Raw genomic sequence first — 22639 nt, forward strand, 5'->3', positions numbered from 1 at the left:
ACAAAAAAAAAAAAGTCACAGGTGATCAAACAAAAGAAAGCTCTGTGCGGGAAAAAAAAAAGACATTGACAATTGCGCGGTTGTGAAACGCTGTACTCAAATAAAAATTAAAGTAACGCCGTGCCGAATCACAAAAAATGGCCTGGTCATTAAGGGGGCAAATCCTTCTAGTCCAGAAGTGGTTAAAGATCACTAATATAGATAACCTGAGTAATACATTTTTTTTGGGATTTTTTTTTATTATAAAAGTAAAAAGAGGGCAACAGATAACGCGTGCGATATTTGAAACACTTTTTGATAATCTAACGCATCAATATCTAATTTAACTGGTTTACGACCGCCCGCCGCAGTACATGTACTGTGGCCGGCAGCTTCTCCCACGCAAATCGCCCGTACATGTACGGCGCTCGCTCTCTGGCGTCTAGGGGGGCGCTCCCGCCCCTGCTCGTCAGTGGGGAAGCTGATACCGCGGGCAGGTGGCTCAGATTGCCGCCTGACACCCGCGATCGTTCCCCGCTGAGGGAGAAGGATGGGCAGCTGTTGTAAACACAGCCGACCATCCTTCTCCCTGCAATGATCACAGAACCCATGTGATCCTGCTATATAGGATCACATGTCTCTGATCATTTCAGAAGCCCAACCCCCTAGGGGTTAAAATCAATCCCCTAGGCTTACATTTAACCCCTTGATCACCCACATGGTTAACCCCTTCCCTGCCAATGGCATTACAGTAACAGTGCATATTTTTAGCACTGATTACTGTAGTAAAGTCACTGGTACCCCCAAGTGTCAAAAATGTAAGTTAGGGGTCCGATCTGTCCGCTGCAATGTTGCAGTCTGGCTAAAAATCGCAGATTACTAGTAAAAAAACAAAAATGACAAATCTTTCCTGTAGTTAGTAGACTCAATAACTTACGCGCAAACCAATCAAAATACGCGTATTGCGATTTTTACCAAAAAGTATGTAGCAGAAAAATTGGCCTAAAATGTTAAAAATTGTCGTTTTTTTTTTGTTTATAAACACAAAAAATAAAAAAAAAAATCGCACGTGATCAAATACCACCAAAAGAAAGCTCTATTTGTGGGGAAAAAAAGGACATACATTTAGTTTAGGTACAGCGTCGCACGACTGCGCAATTGTCCGTTAAAGTAACGCAGTGCCAAATCGCAAAATAGGGCCTGGTAAGGAAGGGGGTAAAATCTTTCAGGGCTGAAGTGGTTAATGGATGTAGTAGCAATTCATAATGAATTCTCAAGATGTTCATCAGAAATTTTGGTTCTGATTTTGTCCTTCCTTTAACCCTAAAAATAGTTGCTCACAAATATAAGTGCTGCCAAACGGATGACATGAATAAAGAGGATTGTGACAAGTGGGATATTTTTCTTTGGGAAGGCAAATACTTAAAGTCCAGTAAAGAGACACCTGTTAAAATGTATTTAGGAGGCATGTATTCGCTAAGTGTAAATCTATTTTTACAAAAAATTAAAAAGAAAAAAAAAAAACATTTTTAAGTTTATGATTTTGCGTTGGGTAAAGTAGAGATACAGGTAAAGAACAAATGATAGACCTTATTTTAAACGAAATAACCTATTAATAATTTTAGCTTTTTCTTAAAATCATGAAGAAAATGTAATTTTCTCTTGAATAAAACACTTAGAATAATATTAGAGTCTGTACCCAGCCCATTGCTGACAACCATGTTAATCTGAAGAGGAAGATTGCCTGCACACAGCTCCTAGATTTTGTATTGGGCCACATCTATAGCCATCTTTGGACACCCCTGCTTTGTACAAACTGAAAGCATGCAAGGCAACGCATTAATATAAAAAAAAAAAAAAAAAAAAAAAAACTCAGGAATGTTATGAAAATCTTATTTTAATATGATCAGTAGATCCATTGTTAATAGATTGGCAGCTGAAGTATAATGCAAACCTCAACCTTTGCTGTAAAGTTAAAATAGTCAGCTCCCACTTATCCAACTGCCCCCCCCCCCCCCCCCCAAGCAGGGGTGTTAAGATATCCAATTTAGACTTTTTTACAGGCTATCTCTGGTTATGCATTTTATTCTAAATATGCTCAGCTTGAATTGCAGTACTATAAAAGGTTTTACAGCCAAGAATTTAGAATCCATACACCCCTCTGACACACACATTGAAAAAACATGAAATGTACCAAAAAACATGAAATTGAGTGGGACTTATTTGTGACTTCTAGGGTATATTAGACTCCAACTCATTAAATTTATAAAACATTTCATAAGGTTTTATTTCGTATCAAAACAAGTCAATCGTATATATTAAAAACAGGTTTGGACCTCTTTGAGGTCACGGCTGTTCCAGCCGGCGCTCCCCCCGGATTCAGGTTAAACCCGGTTAACATGATCACAGGAGTTGGTGCCCTACTTACCAGTAAGGGTCTCTCTGACATACAGCAAAACATCAGCATACAAGCTACCTAGGTATCCGGGGTGGTTACGCTTTACTATATACTTTGAGGAAATTTGAATTACTTTTTCTGGGACTTGTTTGTTGACTGCACCTATACAAAACAGCATCCAGTTATATATTTTGTGACCTTATCTACATTGCCTTACTTGAATGGATCAAGGACCGTGTTCCTAAATATCCCCCCACCTCCTTTATACATACCCCTCTCCGTTGTGTCTGGGGTGTGGTTTGAGGCAATTTTCAGACAGCTGCTCCTCTTTGTCTGCTCTGCAGGCACAGGCATTTGAACCTTTTTAATAGAAAACAGTGCCCTTTGTGCACTATGCTACCAACATTGTTATATTGAATTGTTCAGCTAATACTTAAACTCCTGAAGAAGCGCTAACCGCGCGAAACATGTAGAGTTTGTTTCTGACCGAATTCAATACCCAAATACCAAGCCTCTCTACCTTTCATCACAAGCTTCATACTACTATATCAGAAATAGCCCTAGGGCTTTTCCACAACTTCCAGTTTGTATAGCTCCATCACGGTATACTTGGTCTATGTAGAGGGTTTTAGAGGCTATGGTTATTGATGTTATATATGCCTTTTAAATGTGTGTTCTCTGAATTGAATGTGAATGTCTTTTGATTTATCTCTCATGTTTTGCACCTGTGGTGATACACATACGTATATACGTCTTAATGATTTTTCAATAAAATATTTTTATTTTTACGACGTAACTGTCTGGTTGTCAGTGCCAATAAAGTCCATTGTCCCTACCCCTTCTATAAACATTTTGATTAGGACGTGGCACGTATTAATTCAAGTGTCCACAGTGTCATCCTGTGTTGACACTATTTCTCTTTCGAGGTTTGGACATAGGACGGCAATTATGGTAGGTCTTTAGGCCTTCGGATTCCATATATTGTCCAACGCGTTTCGTGGGCTGCCCCGCTTCATAAGGGCCTTGGATCCTCTAAAAGATCCTGTAATTACAAACATTCATTAAGACATTTATACACGGCTATTGTCAAAATATTATCTTATAATTAGAGAACACATTAGGATATTATTGTCAACCCAATATCCTAATGTGTTCTCTAATTACAAGACAATATTGTGAAAATAGCAATGTATAAATGTTTTAATAAGGTTTGTAATTACAGTACCTTTTAGAGGATCCAAGCAAGGAAGCCAGCGAAACGCGTTAGCCAATATATGGATTCCTAAGCCCTAAAGACATACCTTTACACGTACACGTGTGAATAGTTTAACACATATGTTTTAATTGGTTTAAAATGAAATAAAACCATATGAAAATTTGATGAGTTGGTGTCCAATATATCATATATATATCTCTCTCTATCTCTCCATCTCTATCTCTCCATATCTATCTCTATATATATATATTTTAATAAAAAATGGGGACGGTACCTGCTAGGGGTAGATTCAACTGAACACTGCTTCCCAACACCCCAAAAATACAAATACTACATAGCACTGTGCCCATTTAAAAAAACGTTCAATTGGTCAGGTCTAACAAGTTACCCTTAAGAGAAAAAAGGTTTTAAGATGGAAAATACATTTCTCACTACTGTATGTATAAATGTTGCTTACATGCAAATGATGGTAGCATAGGAAGTATGTGGCATGAACTCTATGCTTTCCTAAAATTGGAAATTGGAGTCAGCCAAATTCCTACTACCACCTGGACTGGCATTTTAACTGTACTGAGACAGGTTTCATGCATTTGTCTGCAACAAAAGTATACTGCAGTCATAATTAAATATAAATTAATATAAAACATATGAAGGCTAGGCAGTGTAGGGAAGTTATTTGTCTTTACTGGTTAAAATGCCTTGCTGCAACTTAAACTCCAACCAAAAATGTAACAAAGAAAAGAACCAACTTCGATTTAGGGAAGGTTAACTAATAATCATAAACCCGCACATGCTTTCCACATGGTTTGAGTTGCAAGAACGCAAAAGGAGTAGATGGAGATTAAATGGAAAGAGTACTTTAAGAAATACTTAAGGTTGCCATTACTCAAGTACGGATCAAAATTCTAAGTACAGTAAGCACCAAATACGGTTTTAATTGCATAAACATTTTACTTACCGAGTACTCTTTGTAATGGTCCGTAATGCGCTGGCGCTCTTTTTCTTGAAGAATGACAGAGTACTCTGCATGCTTGGTTGGGTACTCCTTCATCATAAGGTCAATTACTTCATCACTTCGTAAAGCTGTCAGACCTTTAAAAAGGGCAAGGGGAGAGGAGTCTAATGTTCTAATAGTCCAACCAGAGTGAAAATAATACCAGATTTTAGAATTCTGAGTGTGTGAGCCAGAGGTTCATTGAAAAGGAGTCTAAAGTCCTTTCATTTCAGGTAAAATGTACTATGCCCATGCAGAGAAAAGTAACAGGTTCATGTTAAAGCCAGCCCCTGCAGCATCTTATACCTCACCTCCAATCAATCACTCTCCCATTGCTCCATTTGCTGTTAGGAAGAAAAAGCCCTCAATAAGTTTCAAGGCAATTTCACTTAGAGCTTTCACAATGCAGGGAAGTCTCTGCCTGCCCCATGTGATGGCACTGGTTTTTCAAGTGAAGCTTTAGTCGGAAAATTAAGTCCTGCTTGATCACTTCAGGCTGGCCCCTTTTGCAGGTATAGCTATATCTATGTTTAAAATCCAGTAATACACCGTTTCAAATTGCTCTGCACATGCTCAGTTGCCCTCTATTTTTAGGCACTGCCAAATTTGTAGAGACCGATCTGCTGACAGCCTTAACCACTTTACGACCGCCCACCGCAGATATATTGCAGCAGGCAGCCGCTCCTGGGCAAAGCGACGTAGGTATAAGTCGCTCGCTCTCAGGAGGCTAGGGGGCGGCGTGCTCCCCAGCGGGGAAGCCGATGCGTGTGTCAGGCGGCTCCGATTGCCGCCTGACACTGGCGATTGTTCCGCACTGAGAGAGAAGAACGGTCAGCTGTTAACACAGCTGACCGTTCTTCTCCCTGAAACGATCATAGAGCCCATGTGATCCTTCTATATGGGATCACGTCTCTATAATCATTTCACAAGCCCCCCACAGTTAGAATCACTCCCCTAGGCTCACATTTAACCCCTTGATCACCCATAATGTTAACCCCTTCCCTGCCAGTGTCATTATTACAGTAACCGTGCATATTTTTAGCACCGATTACTGTAGTAATGTCACTGGTCCCCCCCCAAAAGTGTAAAAAATATCAGTCAAGGGTCCGATCTGTCCACCGCAATGTCGCAGTCCCGCAAAAAAAAAAAAAAAAAATCGCAGATTGCGGCCATTACTAGTAAAAAAATAAATAAAAGCACAATGAAAATGACATAAATCTTTCCCGTAGTTAGACGTGATAACTTTTGCGAAAAACCAATCAAAATACGCCTATTATGAATTTTTTTTACCAAAAATATGTAGCAGAAAACAAAATTGGCCTAAAATGTTAAAAAATTTGGATTTAAATTTTTTTTTTTTTTTGAGAATGTCCTAGCAGAATGTGAAAAAAAGGTTTCAAAATTGTCGCTCTTTTTTTTATAGCGCAAAAAATAAAACACGCACAGGTGATCAAATACCACCAAAAGAAATCTCTATTTGTGGGGAAAAAAAGGACATCAATTTTATTTGGGTACAGCGTCGCACGACTGTCCAATTGTCCGTTAAAGACAGTGCCGAATCGCAAAATAGGGCCTGGCCATTAAGGGGGCAAATCCTTCTGGTCTTAAAGTGGCTGAAGTGGAATTAAAACCGCCTATCCTTTACAACCAAGGAAGTTGCTCGTTTGCTCTGCAACTGTCATTGTGCTGCACGTTATCCGTTATGACGCTAGCAAATTTGACAGTTTGGTTGTGGACACAATCAAAACGTGACAGTTGCATAACTGGAATGTTGGGAATGCTAACGTTTTTTTGAAACGAATCGATGGGTTTAGTTCCGCTTTAGGATTTACTGCTGTTCAGGAGCTCTGGGCTTCAGCAAAATGCCAGCCTCTGGCAAGAAGAAACCAGGACAATGCTGGAGGCAATTTACAGCACACACTCATTTTGGTAACATACTTATTAATGTGGAATGTATGTTTCTTGCAAAAGAATATTTATCAAGTTGCTATGGGTAAAGGTCCTATTTAATTAGCCAACTGTCCAGCAGTGATGTCACAAAAAGAAACAAAAGCAAGTCACAAGATCCACCAAACCTGGAAGAACTCGGTGTTACTATTTACTTCCAGTACTGAAGCGGTCAGCAAAGTAGCAAAGGAAAGGAGGTGAGGAATGCAGGAGGGGGACTGGGCATTAAAGTAAACCTGTTGCTTTTGTGCTGCACAACCCATAGCAAGAGATACACTCTAATCCTGACTTGTTACAGGTAAAGAAAAACAAATAATCAACCTTATTTTGATCTATAAACAGATGTTAAGTTTTTCAAATATAACCCATTATATCTTTTTCATAAAAGAGGAGGAGGGAGGAGGGAGGAGGGGAGGAGGGGAGGAGGGGAGGAGAAGAAGAGAAGAAGGTTAGTGAGACAAAATCGTGGAAAAAAAAAACTGCAGTTATCTCATTAAAAAAAAATCCCGCTTTTTGGATTTGTATTGCTACAAAATCCAAAAGGCAGTCAATAGTAAATTATCAAAAAGACAAAAAAAAAAAAAAAAAAAAAAAAAACAAAACAAGGAAAGAAGAAAGAAGAGTGTAAACACACAATTAGGCCCAGTTCACATAGGGGCGATCCGACTTGGAGGGGCGACCTCCGAGGTCGCGGTGCGAGCAGCACGCCGCGTCCTCGGAGCGGCCGCCACGGACTTCATAACATTGAAGTCTATGACGGTCGCGCCGGGTCGCCCCAAAGAAGCTCCGGACCCTTTTTCGAACGACTTGTGTCGCTCCTATTAGAACAGGTCCGCAGCTTCCCTATGGGAGGCGACCTACGGCGACCTGTGAGGCAACCACGTCGCCTCACAGGTCGCCTTAGTGTGAACGGGGACTTAAATTTGAGGTGAAAGGACTTGGCAGCAGTCCCCAACACTATCTGGACATTTTGGGAGATGCCAGTAAGAATGTTCAAGCATTTGTGACTACCTTGAGGGGCTGCACTTTATGATTGTACTTCATTTTGTCAGGATAGTTCCTTTGTAAAAAAAAAAAAAAAAAAAAAAAAAAAAAAAAATAAAAAAAAAAAAATCAGGCTTTTTTTTCTTTTAAAAAGGTAAACAAAAAAATTAAAATGTATACAGTAGGAAGTGTACTCCACCATGAAGGTTTATCAGGGATATCAAAAATGAGGGAAAAAAAAGAAGAAAAAAAAAAAAAAAAAAAAAGCCATTTATCATATAATCCAATTAAATGAATCATAAAAATACATTGGCACTGCACCCATATCCCATCCGACATTTTTTTTATATAATGGTTTTTCCTCCTCCCATCCACACTCCTTAGGCCCCTTTCACACTAATGCGACAGCGATTTTACCGTGATTTTGCGTCGCGATTTTGCCGCAATTTTGAAAGCAATGGCTATGGCTCAAAACGCAATCAAATCGTGGCAAAGTAGTGCAGGAACTACTTTGAAGTCGGTGCAACTTCAAAAACGCACTGATATGAATGGGGCTCATTGAAAATAATGGAAAACGACTTGTCATGCGATTTTGCGGTCCAAAATCGCGGGACAAGTCGCACTAGTGTGAAAGGGGCCTAAAGCAAACTTGTAAGGAGTTAAAGAAACTTAAACTAGCTGTTTGTGGAAAAACATGAGGTGGTAATACTTACCTGTCTATATCAAACACCACTACACTGCAGGAGGAAGATCGCTCAAATATCTTCAGCATCTGTAACACTTCTGGGTGTGTGGGATGACGGACAAAACTATCAGTAAGTACATATCAGCATATGTCCACTTGGTGCTCTTTACATGTGATTGTCTGAAGTGACAGGTCTGAGCAGTAAAACCCCAGATAGGAATTCTAGCTTTACAAGCAGACGTATGGCATTAAAAGAAGGTTAAAATCTGCCATAGATCACAGCATAATGCAATTATAGATTTATTACTGAATAGTGATTTTTTTTTCTAGTTTCCCTTAAAGACTACTTCTCCTCTCTAGTACGTTAGCTTACAGGCATACCCCACTTTTAAGTACACAATGGGACCAGAGCATGTATGTAAAACGAAAATGTACTTAAAGTGAAGCAATATCTTTAAGGGGATCCAGGACTATGACATAGTAGATTACCTAGGCAAGCTGGCCAGCCACAAACAGGATATGTTGTAGTCCTGGGTCCCCTCTCGGTGCTCCCTAAGTTTGGGATCCTGTCACTTATGGTTTGGGAGCAGTGCCATGTCAAGCTGACCAAGATTTCCTATAGACGCCAATGTTAAAAACTGGGAGTAGGGTCATGCCAAGCTGAACAAGCTGTGTCCTTACTCGTGAGTGTACTTAAAGCTGGGTATGCCTGTATTTCTTTTTGTTGTTTTGGGAATAGTTTATTCCCTCTGAATCTGGTCCAGACCTCTTCCCTTTGCTTTTTTTTTCCCCCTTTTCTTATCTTCTGCCTTTCTTTCACTGTATGCTTGACTACCCAGGCGTTTGATGGTCTACTCACTAGTAGGGATGATCGAACTTTTGAAAAGTTCGGTTCGACCAGAACACCCGAACTTCACGAAAGTTCGGCCCGGATTTCAGAACCCCATTGAAATCAATGGGACCCGAACTTCTGTAATCAAAAAACACCATTTTTAAGCCCCAAAACCCAATACATGCCCCTAAAAAGTGCCTAGGGTTCTGGGTCATGCCCCATTAACTATTAATCACACAAAAAAAAGTTCTTAAAAATTGTCATTTTTGATAAAAAAGCCAATTATTGAAAAATTAAAAAAAAAAAAAAAAAAAAAAAAGATTTTTTGATTTTTACTTTGGATTTAGTATCTGGGGGGTCTAAAAGGTGTGCATGTGAAGTTTCAGCTCTGTAGCATGTCCAGAACCATGAAAAAAAAAAAAGATAATTTTTCAGTAGAACAGGGATGTGGTTCGGGAGCCTCCTTTAACTTTAACACCTATATGATCTTTTTTTCTGGTTCTGGACATGCTACAGAGCTGAAACTTCACAGGTACACCTTTTAGACCCCCCAGACACAAAATCACACAAAAAAAAGTTCTTAAAAATTGTCATTTTTGATAAAAAAGCCAATTATTGAAAAATTAAAAAAAAAAAAAAAAAAAAAAAAGATTTTTTGATTTTTACTTTGGATTTAGTATCTGGGGGGTCTAAAACGTGTACATGTGAAGTTTCAGGTCTGTAGCATGTCCAGAACCAGAAAAAAAAAAAAGATTGTTTGTATTAGAAAACTTTAAGCACAGGAATATGGCTTCTCTGCTGTAACACCTTGCCGGTTTAATAGCAGGCATTTTTTTGGGTTCTTTGCAGTCAGGAAAAACATCTGAACTTGTGTATAGTGGTACTGTGCACAAGTTCTGATGTTTTGCCTGCCTCCAAAACCCTCCAAAAAATGCCAGCAAAAACACACCTGGGCATTTTTTTTTTTGACGCTAGCGTTTTTTTGGCATTTTTTGGGGTTCTTTTGAGGCAGGCAAAACATCTGAACATGTGTATAGGGGGGATATATAGACATATATGTCTGAATATATACCCCTAGACATATATAGGTGTGATAGTAGCAGAAATAAATGCTTGCGCTAATGAAATCATTTACAGTAATATATTTCTGCTACTATCACACCTATATATGTCTAGGGGTATATATTCAGACATATATGCCTATATATACACCCTATACACATGTTCAGATGTTTTGCCTGCCTCAAAAGAACCCCAAAAAATGCCAAAAAAACCGCTAGCGTCAAAAAAAAAAAAAAATGCCCAGGTGTGTTTTTGCTGGCATTTTTTGGGGAATTTTGGAGGCAGGCAAAACATCAGAACTTGTGCACAGTACCACTATACACAAGTTCAGATGTTTTTCCTGACTGCAAAGAACCCAAAAAAATGCCTGCTATTAAACCGGCAAGGTGTTACAGCAGAGAAGCCATATTCCTGTGCTTAAAGTTTTCTAATACAAACGATCTTTTTTTTTATGGTTCTGGACATGCTACAGAGCTGAAACTTCACATGTACACTTTTTAGACCCCCCAGATACTAAATCCAAAGTAAAAATCAAAAAATCTCTTTTTTTTTTTTTTTTTAATTTTTCAATAATTGGCTTTTTTATCAAAAATGACAATTTTTAAGAACTTTTTTTTGTGTGATTTTGTGTCTGGGGGGTCTAAAAGGTGTACCTGTGAAGTTTCAGCTCTGTAGCATGTCCAGAACCAGAAAAAAAAAAGATTATTTGTATTAGAAAACTTTAAGCACAGGAATATGGCTTCTCTGCTGTAACACCTTGCCGGTTTAATAGCAGGCATTTTTTTGGGTTCTTTGCAGTCAGGAAAAACATCTGAACTTTTGTATAGTAGTACTGTGCACAAGTTCTGATGTTTTGCCTGCCTCCAAAACCCCCCAAAAAATGCCAGAAAAAACACACCTGGGCATTTTTTTTTTTGACGCTAGCGTTTTTTTTGGCATTTTTTGGGGTTCTTTTGAGGCAGGCAAAACATCTGAACTTGTGTATAGTGGTACTGTGCACAAGTTCTGATGTTTTGCCTGCCTCCAAAACCCCCCAAAAAATGCCAGCAAAAACACACCTGGGCATCTTTTTTTTTGACGCTAGCGTTTTTTTGGCATTTTTTGGGGTTCTTTTGAGGCAGGCAAAACATCTGAACATGTGTATAGGGGGTATATATAGGCATATATGTCTGAATATATACCCCTAGACATATATAGGTGTGATAGTAGCAGAAATATATTACTGTAAATGATTTCATTAGCGCACCTATATATGTCTAGGGGTATATATTCAGACATATATGTCTATATATTCCCCCTATACACATATTCAGATGTCATGTCTGACATCAAACATGTCCTCAAAAAAGCACTGGCAGTGGCAGCCCCTGCAGCATTAAAAAATGCTTGCTGGTGAGAAGCCACATGCCTGTCCCGAAGCAACACAGAGAAATGATCATTTCTCTATAGCGGTTACCCTGCTATGGAAGGGTTTTGTCACCCTTCCATAGCAGTCACTGTCAGTTAACCCTACACTACACTACGGTCCCCTGACACTTAACACTTTCCCTACAGAAACTAAATTTTTGAAGCTAACTTAAGTGTAAAGGAGCACTCTAACTACACTAGATATCCCTTTCCTCACACTAATAAATGCTAAATGACACTTTTAAAGTAAAATTAACAGAACTGCTTCCACTCTCTTCCATGTCCAGTATAACAATGCTGGGAATATGGCGGGGGCGATCTTATATACTGGGGGGCGTATTCACTAATGATTGGTCTAGGGACCCCCTAGTCACTCCAATCACATTCCTAGCATTCTCCTGCCCCCTCAATTGGCTTTTGCTAATGGTTCTGGTCCGATCACGGGCTTTTAAAGCCCATTTCCTGAAGCATTGCATTTTGGGCGGTTCTGGTTGCCGAATTCCGAACTTTTTGGGCAAAAAGTTCTAAATTCGGCCGAACCTCGAACACCCAATGTTCGGGCCGAACCGATGGTGGACCCGAACCGTTCGATCATCCCTACTCACTAGTGCTTTACATGTTTAGCTTACTGCTATTTGGGTGGTTTCCAATGCGTATGTACCCATCTGCTCAGTGCATCAGGTGATAGAACCTTGATCCCTGCACAAATTGCTGTTGACTTATTTTGAGATTGGTATTGTGGGTATTATTATTATTAATTCATGCATCGCATTTGTTTTGCTTTTGTTCCACTGAATGCGGTACTTTTGAACGGATTCTTGTTCTATTACTTTTAAAAACTATAAATTAATATTTTGAAAGCAAAAAAAAATGACTTTCCCTATTTAAATAGGAGTGAGGAGTGGTAAAGCAGAGTCATTACATAATACTAATATGCAGGAATGAATATATATATATATATATATATATATATATATATATATATATATATATATATATATATATATATATATATATATATATACACACACACACACACACATATATACACATATACACACACACATATATACATATTATATATAGTGTGTTTGTGTATTATACATATATTCACATACACACCCAATCTCACCCCTCACATTTTTGTAAATGTCTTTTCATGTGACAACACTGAAGAAATGACACTTTGCTACAAAGTAAAGTTGTGAGTGTACAGCTTGTATAACAGTGTAAATTTGCTGTCCCCTCAAAATAACTTAACACACAGCCATTAATGTCTAAACCGCTGACAACAAAAGTGAGTACACCCCTAAGTGAAAATGTCCAAAAATTGGGCTCAAAGAGTCAATATTGTGTGGCCACCATTGTTTTCCAGCACTGCCTTAACCATCTTGGGCATGGAGTTCACCAGAGCTTCACAGGTTGCCACTGGAGTCTCCTTCCACTCCTCCATGACGACATCACGGAGCTGGTGGATGTTGTTAGAGACCTTGCGTTCCTCCACCTTCCGTCTTAGGATGTCCCACAGATGCTCAGTAGGGTTTAGGTATGGAGACATCTAACTAAATCCCTGTTTTAATGCATACTGTTGGACAGGTTAATTTGATTGGTTAGCAAACTGGCTGGTGAATTGAGCTGGGAATTTGTAGTTTTTGTTTCATATGCGTTACCATTCCATGTGCTCTTTGCTGTGAAGGCCAGTTATAGGTGGGAGCAGGGGGCCATTTTGTTTGTTGCCGATATATACTGGTGAGGTGACACACTGGATGCCTTTGCTACCACTGTGCTATGAGCTGCGCATCCACTGTGCCCCCAAGTACCTTTAATGAGGGTTGGGCTCCCTCCAGGCTCACCTGCCCCCTATCTATCCATTAGAGTGCATGTGCTTCCACTGTGGAGACTCTCATAGATATCAGGAGTTAGGACTGCAGGTAATACAGGGTGCCGTGAAGTGGCCCTGCAACTTAGCACAAATTTGCAAATGTGTGTTAACTAAATCCCTGTTTTTAACGCATAAGGTTGCACAGGTTAATTTGATTGGTTAGCAAACTGGTTGGTGAATTGAGCTGGAAATTCGTTTTTTTTTTTTTTTTTTTTATAGGTCTGGAGACATGCTTGGCCAGTCCATCACCTTTACCCTCAGCTTCTTTAGCAAGGCAGTGGTCATCTTGGAGGTGTGTTTGGGGTCGTTATATTGGAATACTGCCCTGAGGCCCAGTATCCCAAGGGAGGGGATTATGCTCTGCTTCAGTATGTCACAGTACATGTTGGCATTTATGGTTCCCTCAATGAACTGTAGCTCCCCAGTGCCAGTAGCACTCATGCAGCCCCAGACCATGACACTCCCACCCATCATGCTTGACTATAGGCAAGACACACTTGTCTTTGTACTCTCACCTGGTTGCTGCCACACATGCTTGACACCATCTGAACCACATAAGTGTATCTTGGTCTCACCAGACCACAGGACATGTTTCCAGTAATCCATGTCCTTAGTCTGCTTGTTTTCAGCAAACTGTTTGCAGGCTTTCTTGTGCATCATCTTTAGAAAAGGCTTCCTTCTGGGACGACAGTCATGCAGACCAATTTGATGCAGTGTGCAGCGTATGGTCCGAGAACTGACAGGCTGACCCCCCCCCCCCCCCCAACCCCTTCAACCTCTGCAGCAATGCTGGCAGTACTCATACGTCTATTTCCCAAAAACAACCTCTGGATATGGACGTGGAGCACGAGCACTCAACTTTTTTGGTCAACCATGGCGAGGCCTGTTCTGAGTGGAACCTGTCCTGTTAAACCGCTGTATGGTCTTGGCCACTGTGCTGCAGCTCTGTTTAAGGGTCTTGGCAATCTTCTTATAGCCTAGGTCATCTTTAGGTAAAGCAACAATTCTTTTTTCAGATCCTCAGAGTTCTTTGCCATGAGGTGCCATGTTGAACTTCCAGTGACCAGTACGAGAGAGTGAGAGCGATAACACCTGCTTCCCATTCACACCTGAGACCTTGTAACTCTGAGTCACATGACACCGGGGAGGGTAAATGGCTAATTGGGACCAAATTTGGACATTTTCACTAAGGTGTGTACTCATTTTTGTTGGCAGCAGTTTAGATATTAATGGCTGTGTGTTGAGTTATTTTGAGGAGACAGCAAATTTACACTGGTATACAAGCTGTACACTCACTACTTTACATTGGAGCAAAATTTAATTTTCAGTGTTGTCACAAAATATTTATAAAAATGTGAGGGGTGTACTCACTTTTGTGAGTATATATTTTTTTTCTCTCTCTTCACACACAGTACAATTTACTCACTGGCCTCTTGACGTAAACTCCCCAATAACCCCACCCCAACTGCTTACTTACCCATGGATGACAGCATAACCTACTTTGATGTATATAGCCTCTGGAACAAATCTTCCCTGCAACTAGCCATACCTATGCAGTATAGATTTTCCCACCCGCACGTCACAAAGCACCATCTCCCAATACTGGAGACACACAGTAGATGGCGCTGTACAATTCTGTGAGGGCTCATTGTTCGGAAAGGCTAGCTGTAGAATATAAGCATTAGAGCAGGCAATGCCTTTCCTACTCAGGTAAGTAAGCAGCTTGGGAAGGACTATGGGAGGTTGGGTAGTTTAGCTCAGAATCCCAAGAAAGTCAAGTTAATTGAAACTACACCTAACCATTTAAAATGGAGTCAGAGAAGCAGTCTATCAACTGGCAACAAAAAGAGAATGGATACATTCCCACTTTTATTTTTAGATTTTTCTTATAGGGCTCTTTCACACGGGCGTTCCGTATGTCCGTTTTTCATCCCATCCGTTTGCGGATGAAAAACGGACATAATGTATCTCTATGTAAATACGGATGTCATCGGATGATCATCCTCTGACATCCGTTTTTTGTCAGTTCAGTTCAGTTTTTTTGAACGGAGGAGAACCCTATTTTTTCTTCCTTTCAAAAAACGGAACTGAAGCAAAAACGGATGTCAGTGGTGTCATCCGCAGACATCCGTTTTTACATAGACATGCATTAGGTCAGTTTTTCATCCGCAAACGGATGGGATGAAAAACGGACATACGGACCGGATGACACAAGTGTCATCCGTGTCCGTTACAAAAAAAAAAAAAGGACCTGATCGGGCAAAAAAAAAGGAACGCCCGTGTGAAAGAGCCCATAGTGATCGAAGATGGCCAAACTAAATCTTTACTATCCTTTTGTTGGTGTATTTCCAGTTGTGTTCTGTAAATGCATTTGAAAAAAGTCAACATGCAGGAATGCAATTGTCATCTTCAATTAATTCCTGACAAAGATTCTCATGTTTATGGGCCAACCAACTTGTTCTGGCTGCTTTATTTATTTGATTATGACTTTTTTTCCTCTTGCACCATTATAGGCACCTGTATAGCACTGACAATTTAAAAAGGCACTGTACATGCTGTGCATTCACATTAGCCCGCAAGAAGCATACAATCTAAAGTCCCTATCTCACATGCATACACACACAAACCTACAGTGCCTTGAATAAGTATTACATACCCCTTAAAATGTTTCACATTTTGTCATGTTACAACCAAAAATGTAAATGTGTTTTGTTGGGATTTTATATGATAGATCAACACAAGTTGGCACAGTTGGCACAGAATTGTTAAGTGGAAGGAAAACGATAAATGGCTTTCAACATTTTTTTTTTTTTACAAATATCTGAACTGCGTGGCATGAATTTGTATTTAGCCCCCTTTCCGCGTATACCCCTAACTAAAATCTAGTGGAACCAATTTAGAAGTCACCTAATTGGTAAATAGAGTCCACCTGTGTGTAATTTAATATCAGTTTAAATACAGCGGTTCTGTGAAGCCTCCAGAGATTTGTTAGAGAACCCTAGTGAATAAACAGCATCATGAAGACCAAGGAACACACCAAACAGTTCACAGATAAAGTTGTGGAGAAGTTTAAAGCAGGGTTAGATTACAAAACAATATCCAACCTTTGAACATCCCAAGGAGCACTGTTCAATCCATCATCTGAAAATAGAAAGTGTATGGCCAACTGCAAACCTACCAAGACATGACCATCCACCTAAACTGACAGGCCGGGCAAGGATAGCTTTAACCAGAGAAGCAGCAAAGAGGCTCATGGTAACTCAGGAGGAGCTGCAGAGATCCGCAGCTCAGGTGGGAGAATCTGTCCTCAGGACAACTATTAGTCGTGCATTCCCCAAAAAAAAAAAAAAAAAAGTTTTCAGTTAAAAGCCATGTGGGGGGGGGGGGGGGGGGGGGAAACAGCAAACATGTGGAAGAAGGTGCTCTGGTCAGAGGAGACCAAAATTACAATTTTTTTGTCCTTAAAGCAAAATGCTATCTGTGGCGGAAAACTACAACTGTACATCACCCTGAACACACCATCCACACCAAAAAACATGGTGGTTACAGCATTATGTTGTGGGGATGCTTTTTTTTTTGCAGTAAAAATCACACCTTTAATGTAATAGTAAAATAGTACAGATCAGGAACGTAGTCAAAACATAAGCCAGGGTTCGGAAGCAAAAATAGGTAATCAGTTGAGCCAGTAATCAGGGAGCCAGAAATCAGTGTACTGTAGTCAGAAGCAGAAGGTCGTGATCAGGTACCAGAAGGGATGTCAGCCGGGCAAAGTCTTTACCAGGAACACAGCAGAGACACTCAGGATATGTTGACCAGTCAAAGGCAGGAAAGGAATGAAAAAGGCAGTTTAAATAGCCAGAAGGGGCTGGCTGTAGGCTGGTCTGAAGAGGCAGGAAATGGTAACTAGGTTAGACACTGTGGAAACAATGAGTGACTGGTAATTAACAGCTGAGCAGCCTTGAGCACTGAGAAGAGAGCTGCTAAAAGCTCAGCTCTGACAGTCAGCACCAAAGCCCCAATTCATTTAATTCTAAGGGGAAATGGGAGTTGACTGGATATATAATTTAAAGGGGCAGCACATTTATTTATTTATTATTTACATCTGGGCAAATGTTTTTTTTTTTTTTTCTTTGGCTTGCATTGACTTCAGTATTGATTGAGCATCCAAACCTCAGGATTTTCAATGAGCTTGCCCCAAACCAAGCCCCAATTCAAAATATAAAAACAATTCTTCTCCCAGCATCCCATCCATCATATCAAATATCATATCTCTCCAAACACACCTTCACATGTAAGAGGGAAGAGAAAAAAAAAAAAAAAAGTTTGATGCAGCTCCTTCGCTAATTACTGACAAAAAACAGTGGAATCCTGTTGCACATTATTATGGCTATGCACATTATTATGGCTATGAAATATTAACGAAAGGGAATATAAAGGTAAGGTTACTCCAGAAGTGAAGTCCCAAGACATCTCACTAGAGTTGCGATTTGCTTTTTTTGAGGGCGCACTTTCCTTCAGGTGGAAAAATAAAATGCACGCTGAGGACTGGAGAATCCACAAGACGGAACACTTGAAAGGGAATCCAGGATGAATTTGACTCTTGTTGTTGACTTCTTGTTGTGGGGATACTTTTATTCAGCAGAGACAGGGAAGCTGATGGGAAGATGGATGAAGCCAAATACAGGGCAATCTCAGAAGAGAACCTGTTGCAGTCTGTAAAAGACTGGGGCAAAAGTTCACCTTTCAGCAGGACAATGACCCTAAACATACAGCCAGAGCAACAATTGAAAGGTTTAGATCAAAGCATATTCATGTGTTAGAATGGCCCAGTCAAAGCCGCAATCTAAATCCAATTAAGAATCTGTGGCAAGACTTGAAAACTGCTGTTCACAGACACTCTCCATCCAATCTGACAGAGCTTAAAGCAGAGTTCCAGCCACATACACATTTTTTAGCTAAAAACACCCCCCTAATCCCAAGCTATCCCCAATTACCCTAACCCCACATTACAATACATTACAGTTAGAAAATAAAGATAAATTCTTACCTTTAAAATTGATTGCAGAGCACGGCCATCTCCGATGTGGTCATCTGAAGCCGTGGTGTCCCCCGCTGTGTTCCTCTTCCTGTTTCTGGGCTACCCAGAATACAGCGCATGCGCTGTAGATTGCGATCGTCAATCAGAGTAGCGGCCTGCCGTTCACATTGCATCTTGGGATTGATGACGCTCATCTCCCAGGACGCAATGCAAAGGAGAAAGTGACGTCGGGGGCCACGGCCGCACAAGGAGGAATAGGAAGGAAGGAAGGTAAGTTTATTTTCATTAAAAACAAGGTAAGTGAAACAAAAAAAACAAAAAAACGTATCCAATTCTTTTTCAGGTTTTTTTTAACCAGATGCCGCCCGCCCGCCGTCATATTACGGCGGAGCGGTGCGACCATTATCCTGGGCCGCCGTCATATGATGGCGGCACTTTAAGCAGGGCAGGCGCGCGATCGCGTGCGCGCCGCCCTGCACTGCCGGTGTCGGGGTGTCCCCGGGACACCCCCCATCACCGGCAGGGGGGAAACAGCCAATGGGCGTGGCTGTTTCCCACGCGATCGGCTGTGTTACAATGACACAGCCAATCACAATGGAGGCGCCCACAAGATGACCGCGCATGCGCGATCGGGAGCGCGCAGCGCAGTCATGTCGGTGGCACTGTGTTCCGTAGGAACATAGCTGTCACCGGCGGTAGTAAACAGTCACTGACAGTGACTGTTTACTATGTGATCGGCTGTGAATCCATTCACAGCCGATCACAAAATGTAAACACAGAGCAGTAACTCACTGTTACTAGCTCTTCTCCCCTCATACAGTTTCCAGTGTGAGGAGAGCAGAGCTAGAAATAGTGAGTTACTGCTCTGTATACATGTCAAATGTAAAAATCACACAAATAAATGTCCCCACACAGTCCTCAGCCCCCCCCAATTGCACCTGTCACCCAACAGTCACCTCATCAGTGCCCAGAAATTGACACCCATAATGTTCACATGTGAGCGTAGCGATCGCAGGCAGAATCACCGCGATTCTGCCCACGATCCGGAAATCATTGCAAATCGCGGGACGCCTGTGCGTTGCCCCTGATTTGCAATAGCACCACAAACGCTGTGCGATGTTGCCGCCATTTCCGCCTGCCGAATCGCAGTAACATCGCGCAAACATCGCATGACGCCCAAAAAAGGTACAAGAGTTTCTTTGGGGCGTCATGCGTTGTTTGCGTGATGTTACCGCGATTCGGCAGGCGGAAATGGCGGCAACATAGCACAGCGTTTGGGGTGCTATTGCAAATCAGGGGCAACGCACAGGCATCCCGCGATTTGCAATGATTTCTGGATCGCGGGCAGAATCGCAGTGATTCTGCCCGCGATCGCTACGCTCACATGTGAACGTAGCCTAAAGTTCACCGGTCACCAGAGGCTGCCATCAGTACCGCCGTGCACCATCGCCCGTCACCCCATCAGTCATCGTCACCTGTCACCCCATCAGTCATCGTCACCTGTTTGCCATATACATGCAACCACTTACCGACCGCCTAACGACTATATGCGTCGGCCATTAAAAGCTAAATACTGGGGTTATGGCAGCAGATAGTTGCCATAACCCCGGTATTTTTTTAAACAGCGGGCGGTTGGCTTTTAGATAAGGGTGGTCCCAGTGGCGGATTCGCCGCGGAATTACCCTTACGGTGCAGGGGAAGAGGTGCCCCCCCCCCTCCCGCCGCGTCCCAGACGTTTTCCCAGCTTACCGGACCCGCTGGCAGCGGGGAAAACTATCCGGTCCCGGACCCTCAGAGACAGGAAGTCGAGTGAGGGCAAGATGGCTCTCACTCGACTCTATGGTCTTGGAGGACCGGAGCTACGTCAAAAGTCGTTGCTTAGCAACCGGTTTAAAAGGGCCGGTTTTTTTTTTTTTTCTTATTTCTTTTTTCAACAATTTTTTTTTTTTCTTTTTTAGTGTAGTTGTGAGGTGTGAGGTCTTTTTGACCCCAGATCTCACAATAAAGAGAACCTGTCATGCCTATTTCTATTACAAGGGATGTTTACATTCCTTGTAATAGGAATAAAAATGATCAAAACATTTATTTTTTTTTTAAACTGTGTAAAAATAAAAAAAAATAATAAATAAAATAAATAGGAAAAAAAAAAATTAAAGCGCCCTGTCCCCGTTAGCTCGCGCGCAGAAGCAAACGCATACACAAGTCCCGCCCACATATGTAAACGGTGTTCAAACCATACATGTGAGGTATCTCCGCGATCATTAGAGCGAGAGCAATAATTTGAGCCCTAGACCTCCTCTGTAACTCTAAGCTGGTAGCCTGCAGAAATTTTTCAAATGTTGCCTATGGGGATTTTTAAGTACCAATGTTTGGCGCCATTCTGTGAGCATGCGCAATTTTGAATCATGACATGTTGGGTATCTAATTACTCGGCGTAACATTATCTTTTACATTATGGAAAAAAATTGGGCTAAATTTACTGTTTTCTTATTTTTTAGTTCAAAAAAGTGTTTTTTTTTTCAAAAAAATTGCATTTGGAAGACTGCTGCGCAAATATGGTGTGATAAAAAGTATTGCAACGATCTCCATTTTATTCTCTAGGGTCTCTGCTAAAAAAAAAAAAATATAATGTTTGGGGGTTCTAAGTAGTTTTCTAGCAAAAAAAATTAATTTTAGCTTGTAAACACCAAGTGTCAAAAATAGGCCCAGTCTTAACCACTTTACAACCGGAGGATTTTGCTGTCTTCCGTCCAGGCCACTTTTTGCGATTCGGCGCTGTGCGACTTCAACTGACAATTGCGCGGTCGTGCGACGCCGTACCCAAACGAAATTTACGTCCTTTTTTTCCCACAAACAGAGCTTTCTTTTGGTGGTATTTGATCACCTGTGCGATTTTTACTTTTTGCGCTATAAACAAAAAAAGAGCGTTTATTTTGAAAAAATAACAATATTTTTAACATTTTTTTATATGAAATTCCCCCCAAAAAAGATGTAAAAACCAATTTTTTTTAAACATTTTTGGCCAATTTGTTTTATGCTACATATGTTTGGTAAAAAAAAAATCGCAATAAGCGTATTTTGATTGGTTTGCGCAAAAGTTATTGCGTTTACTAACAAAGGGAAAGATTTCTGTCATTTTTGGTGTTTTTTTTTTAACGCGTAATGGCGGCGATCTGCGATTTTTTTTGCGGGACTGCGACATTGCGGCGGACAGACCGGACCCCTGACTGACATTTTTGACACTTTTGGGGGTACCAGTGACATTACTGCAGTAATCAGTGCTATAAATATACACTGTTACTGTAAAAATGACACTGGCAGGGAAGGGGTTAATTTTATTGGAGAGGGAGGGGTTAATGTATGCCTGGTGCTTACTGACGTGTAGGGGGGGAGGTGACTCATGGACAGGAGTGATTCATGGACAGATCGGATGTCCAGCTATGCTGAACAGTCCGATCTGTCACTCCCTGTCACTATGGAGATCCGCCCGCTGTGTTTACACACAGCGGGCGGATCTCCAGACTCGATCCCCGACGATCGGGTAAGAGCAGCGGCGATCGCCGCTGCTCCTCCCCTGGCCCGACTCCCGCTGTGAATGAAAACAGCGGGAGCGAGCCTCCGGCGGCGTGCAAGCGCCGCCCAGAAGGGGGAGTGTCCAGTCACGTTAATACTACGTGACTGGACGATAACGAACCACTCTGCCGCAGTAGTATTACTGTGAGCGGTTGCAGAGTGGTTAAAGTGGATAAATGGACAACTTTGTGAAAAGGGCTACTTGGATGTTAGGCGTCTGTATGTGGCTAGGCTGTGTAAAAGTGTTACACATGTGGTATCGCCATACTCCGGAGGAATAGCAAAATGTATTTTGGGGTGCAATTTTTGCTATGTACATGCTATGTGTTAGAAATATTGTATAAATGGACAGCTTTGTGTAAAAAAAAATGTGTTTTCATTTTCTTTCCACAGTTTCCAAAAACTTGTGGAAAAAAATGACAAGTTCAAAAGACTCATTATGCCTCAGGGCCTTCAAAAGTGCGATAGGTTGTCAGGAAATGATATGTGTAATTTGTGCTCCTAGAATGCCGGACGGTGCTACTTGGATGTTAGGCCTCTGTATGTGGCCAGGCTATGAAAAAGTCTCACACATGTGGTATCGCCATACTCAGGAGGAGTAGTAGAATGTGTTTTGGGGTGTAGTTGCAAGTATACATATGC

The 22639-nt window shown here is 41.1% G+C and overlaps 1 protein-coding gene across 2 annotated transcripts in view; it reads right to left on the bottom strand.

Moving 5' to 3' along the window:
* The window catches only part of PHF10 (PHD finger protein 10), a 134244-nt gene that overhangs the window by 82994 nt on the left and 28611 nt on the right, over nt 1–22639 (bottom strand). For both annotated transcript variants that reach the window (XM_082252295.1, XM_082252294.1), the window contains exon 5: nt 4552–4685. In XM_082252295.1, the coding sequence (XP_082108421.1) occupies nt 4552–4685 (134 nt within the window). The remainder of the gene's footprint in view (nt 1–4551; nt 4686–22639) is intronic.

This window comes from Pelophylax lessonae (assembly GCF_965119305.1).
Source record: "Pelophylax lessonae genome assembly, chromosome: 3".
NCBI classification, from domain to species: domain Eukaryota; kingdom Metazoa; phylum Chordata; class Amphibia; order Anura; family Ranidae; genus Pelophylax; species Pelophylax lessonae.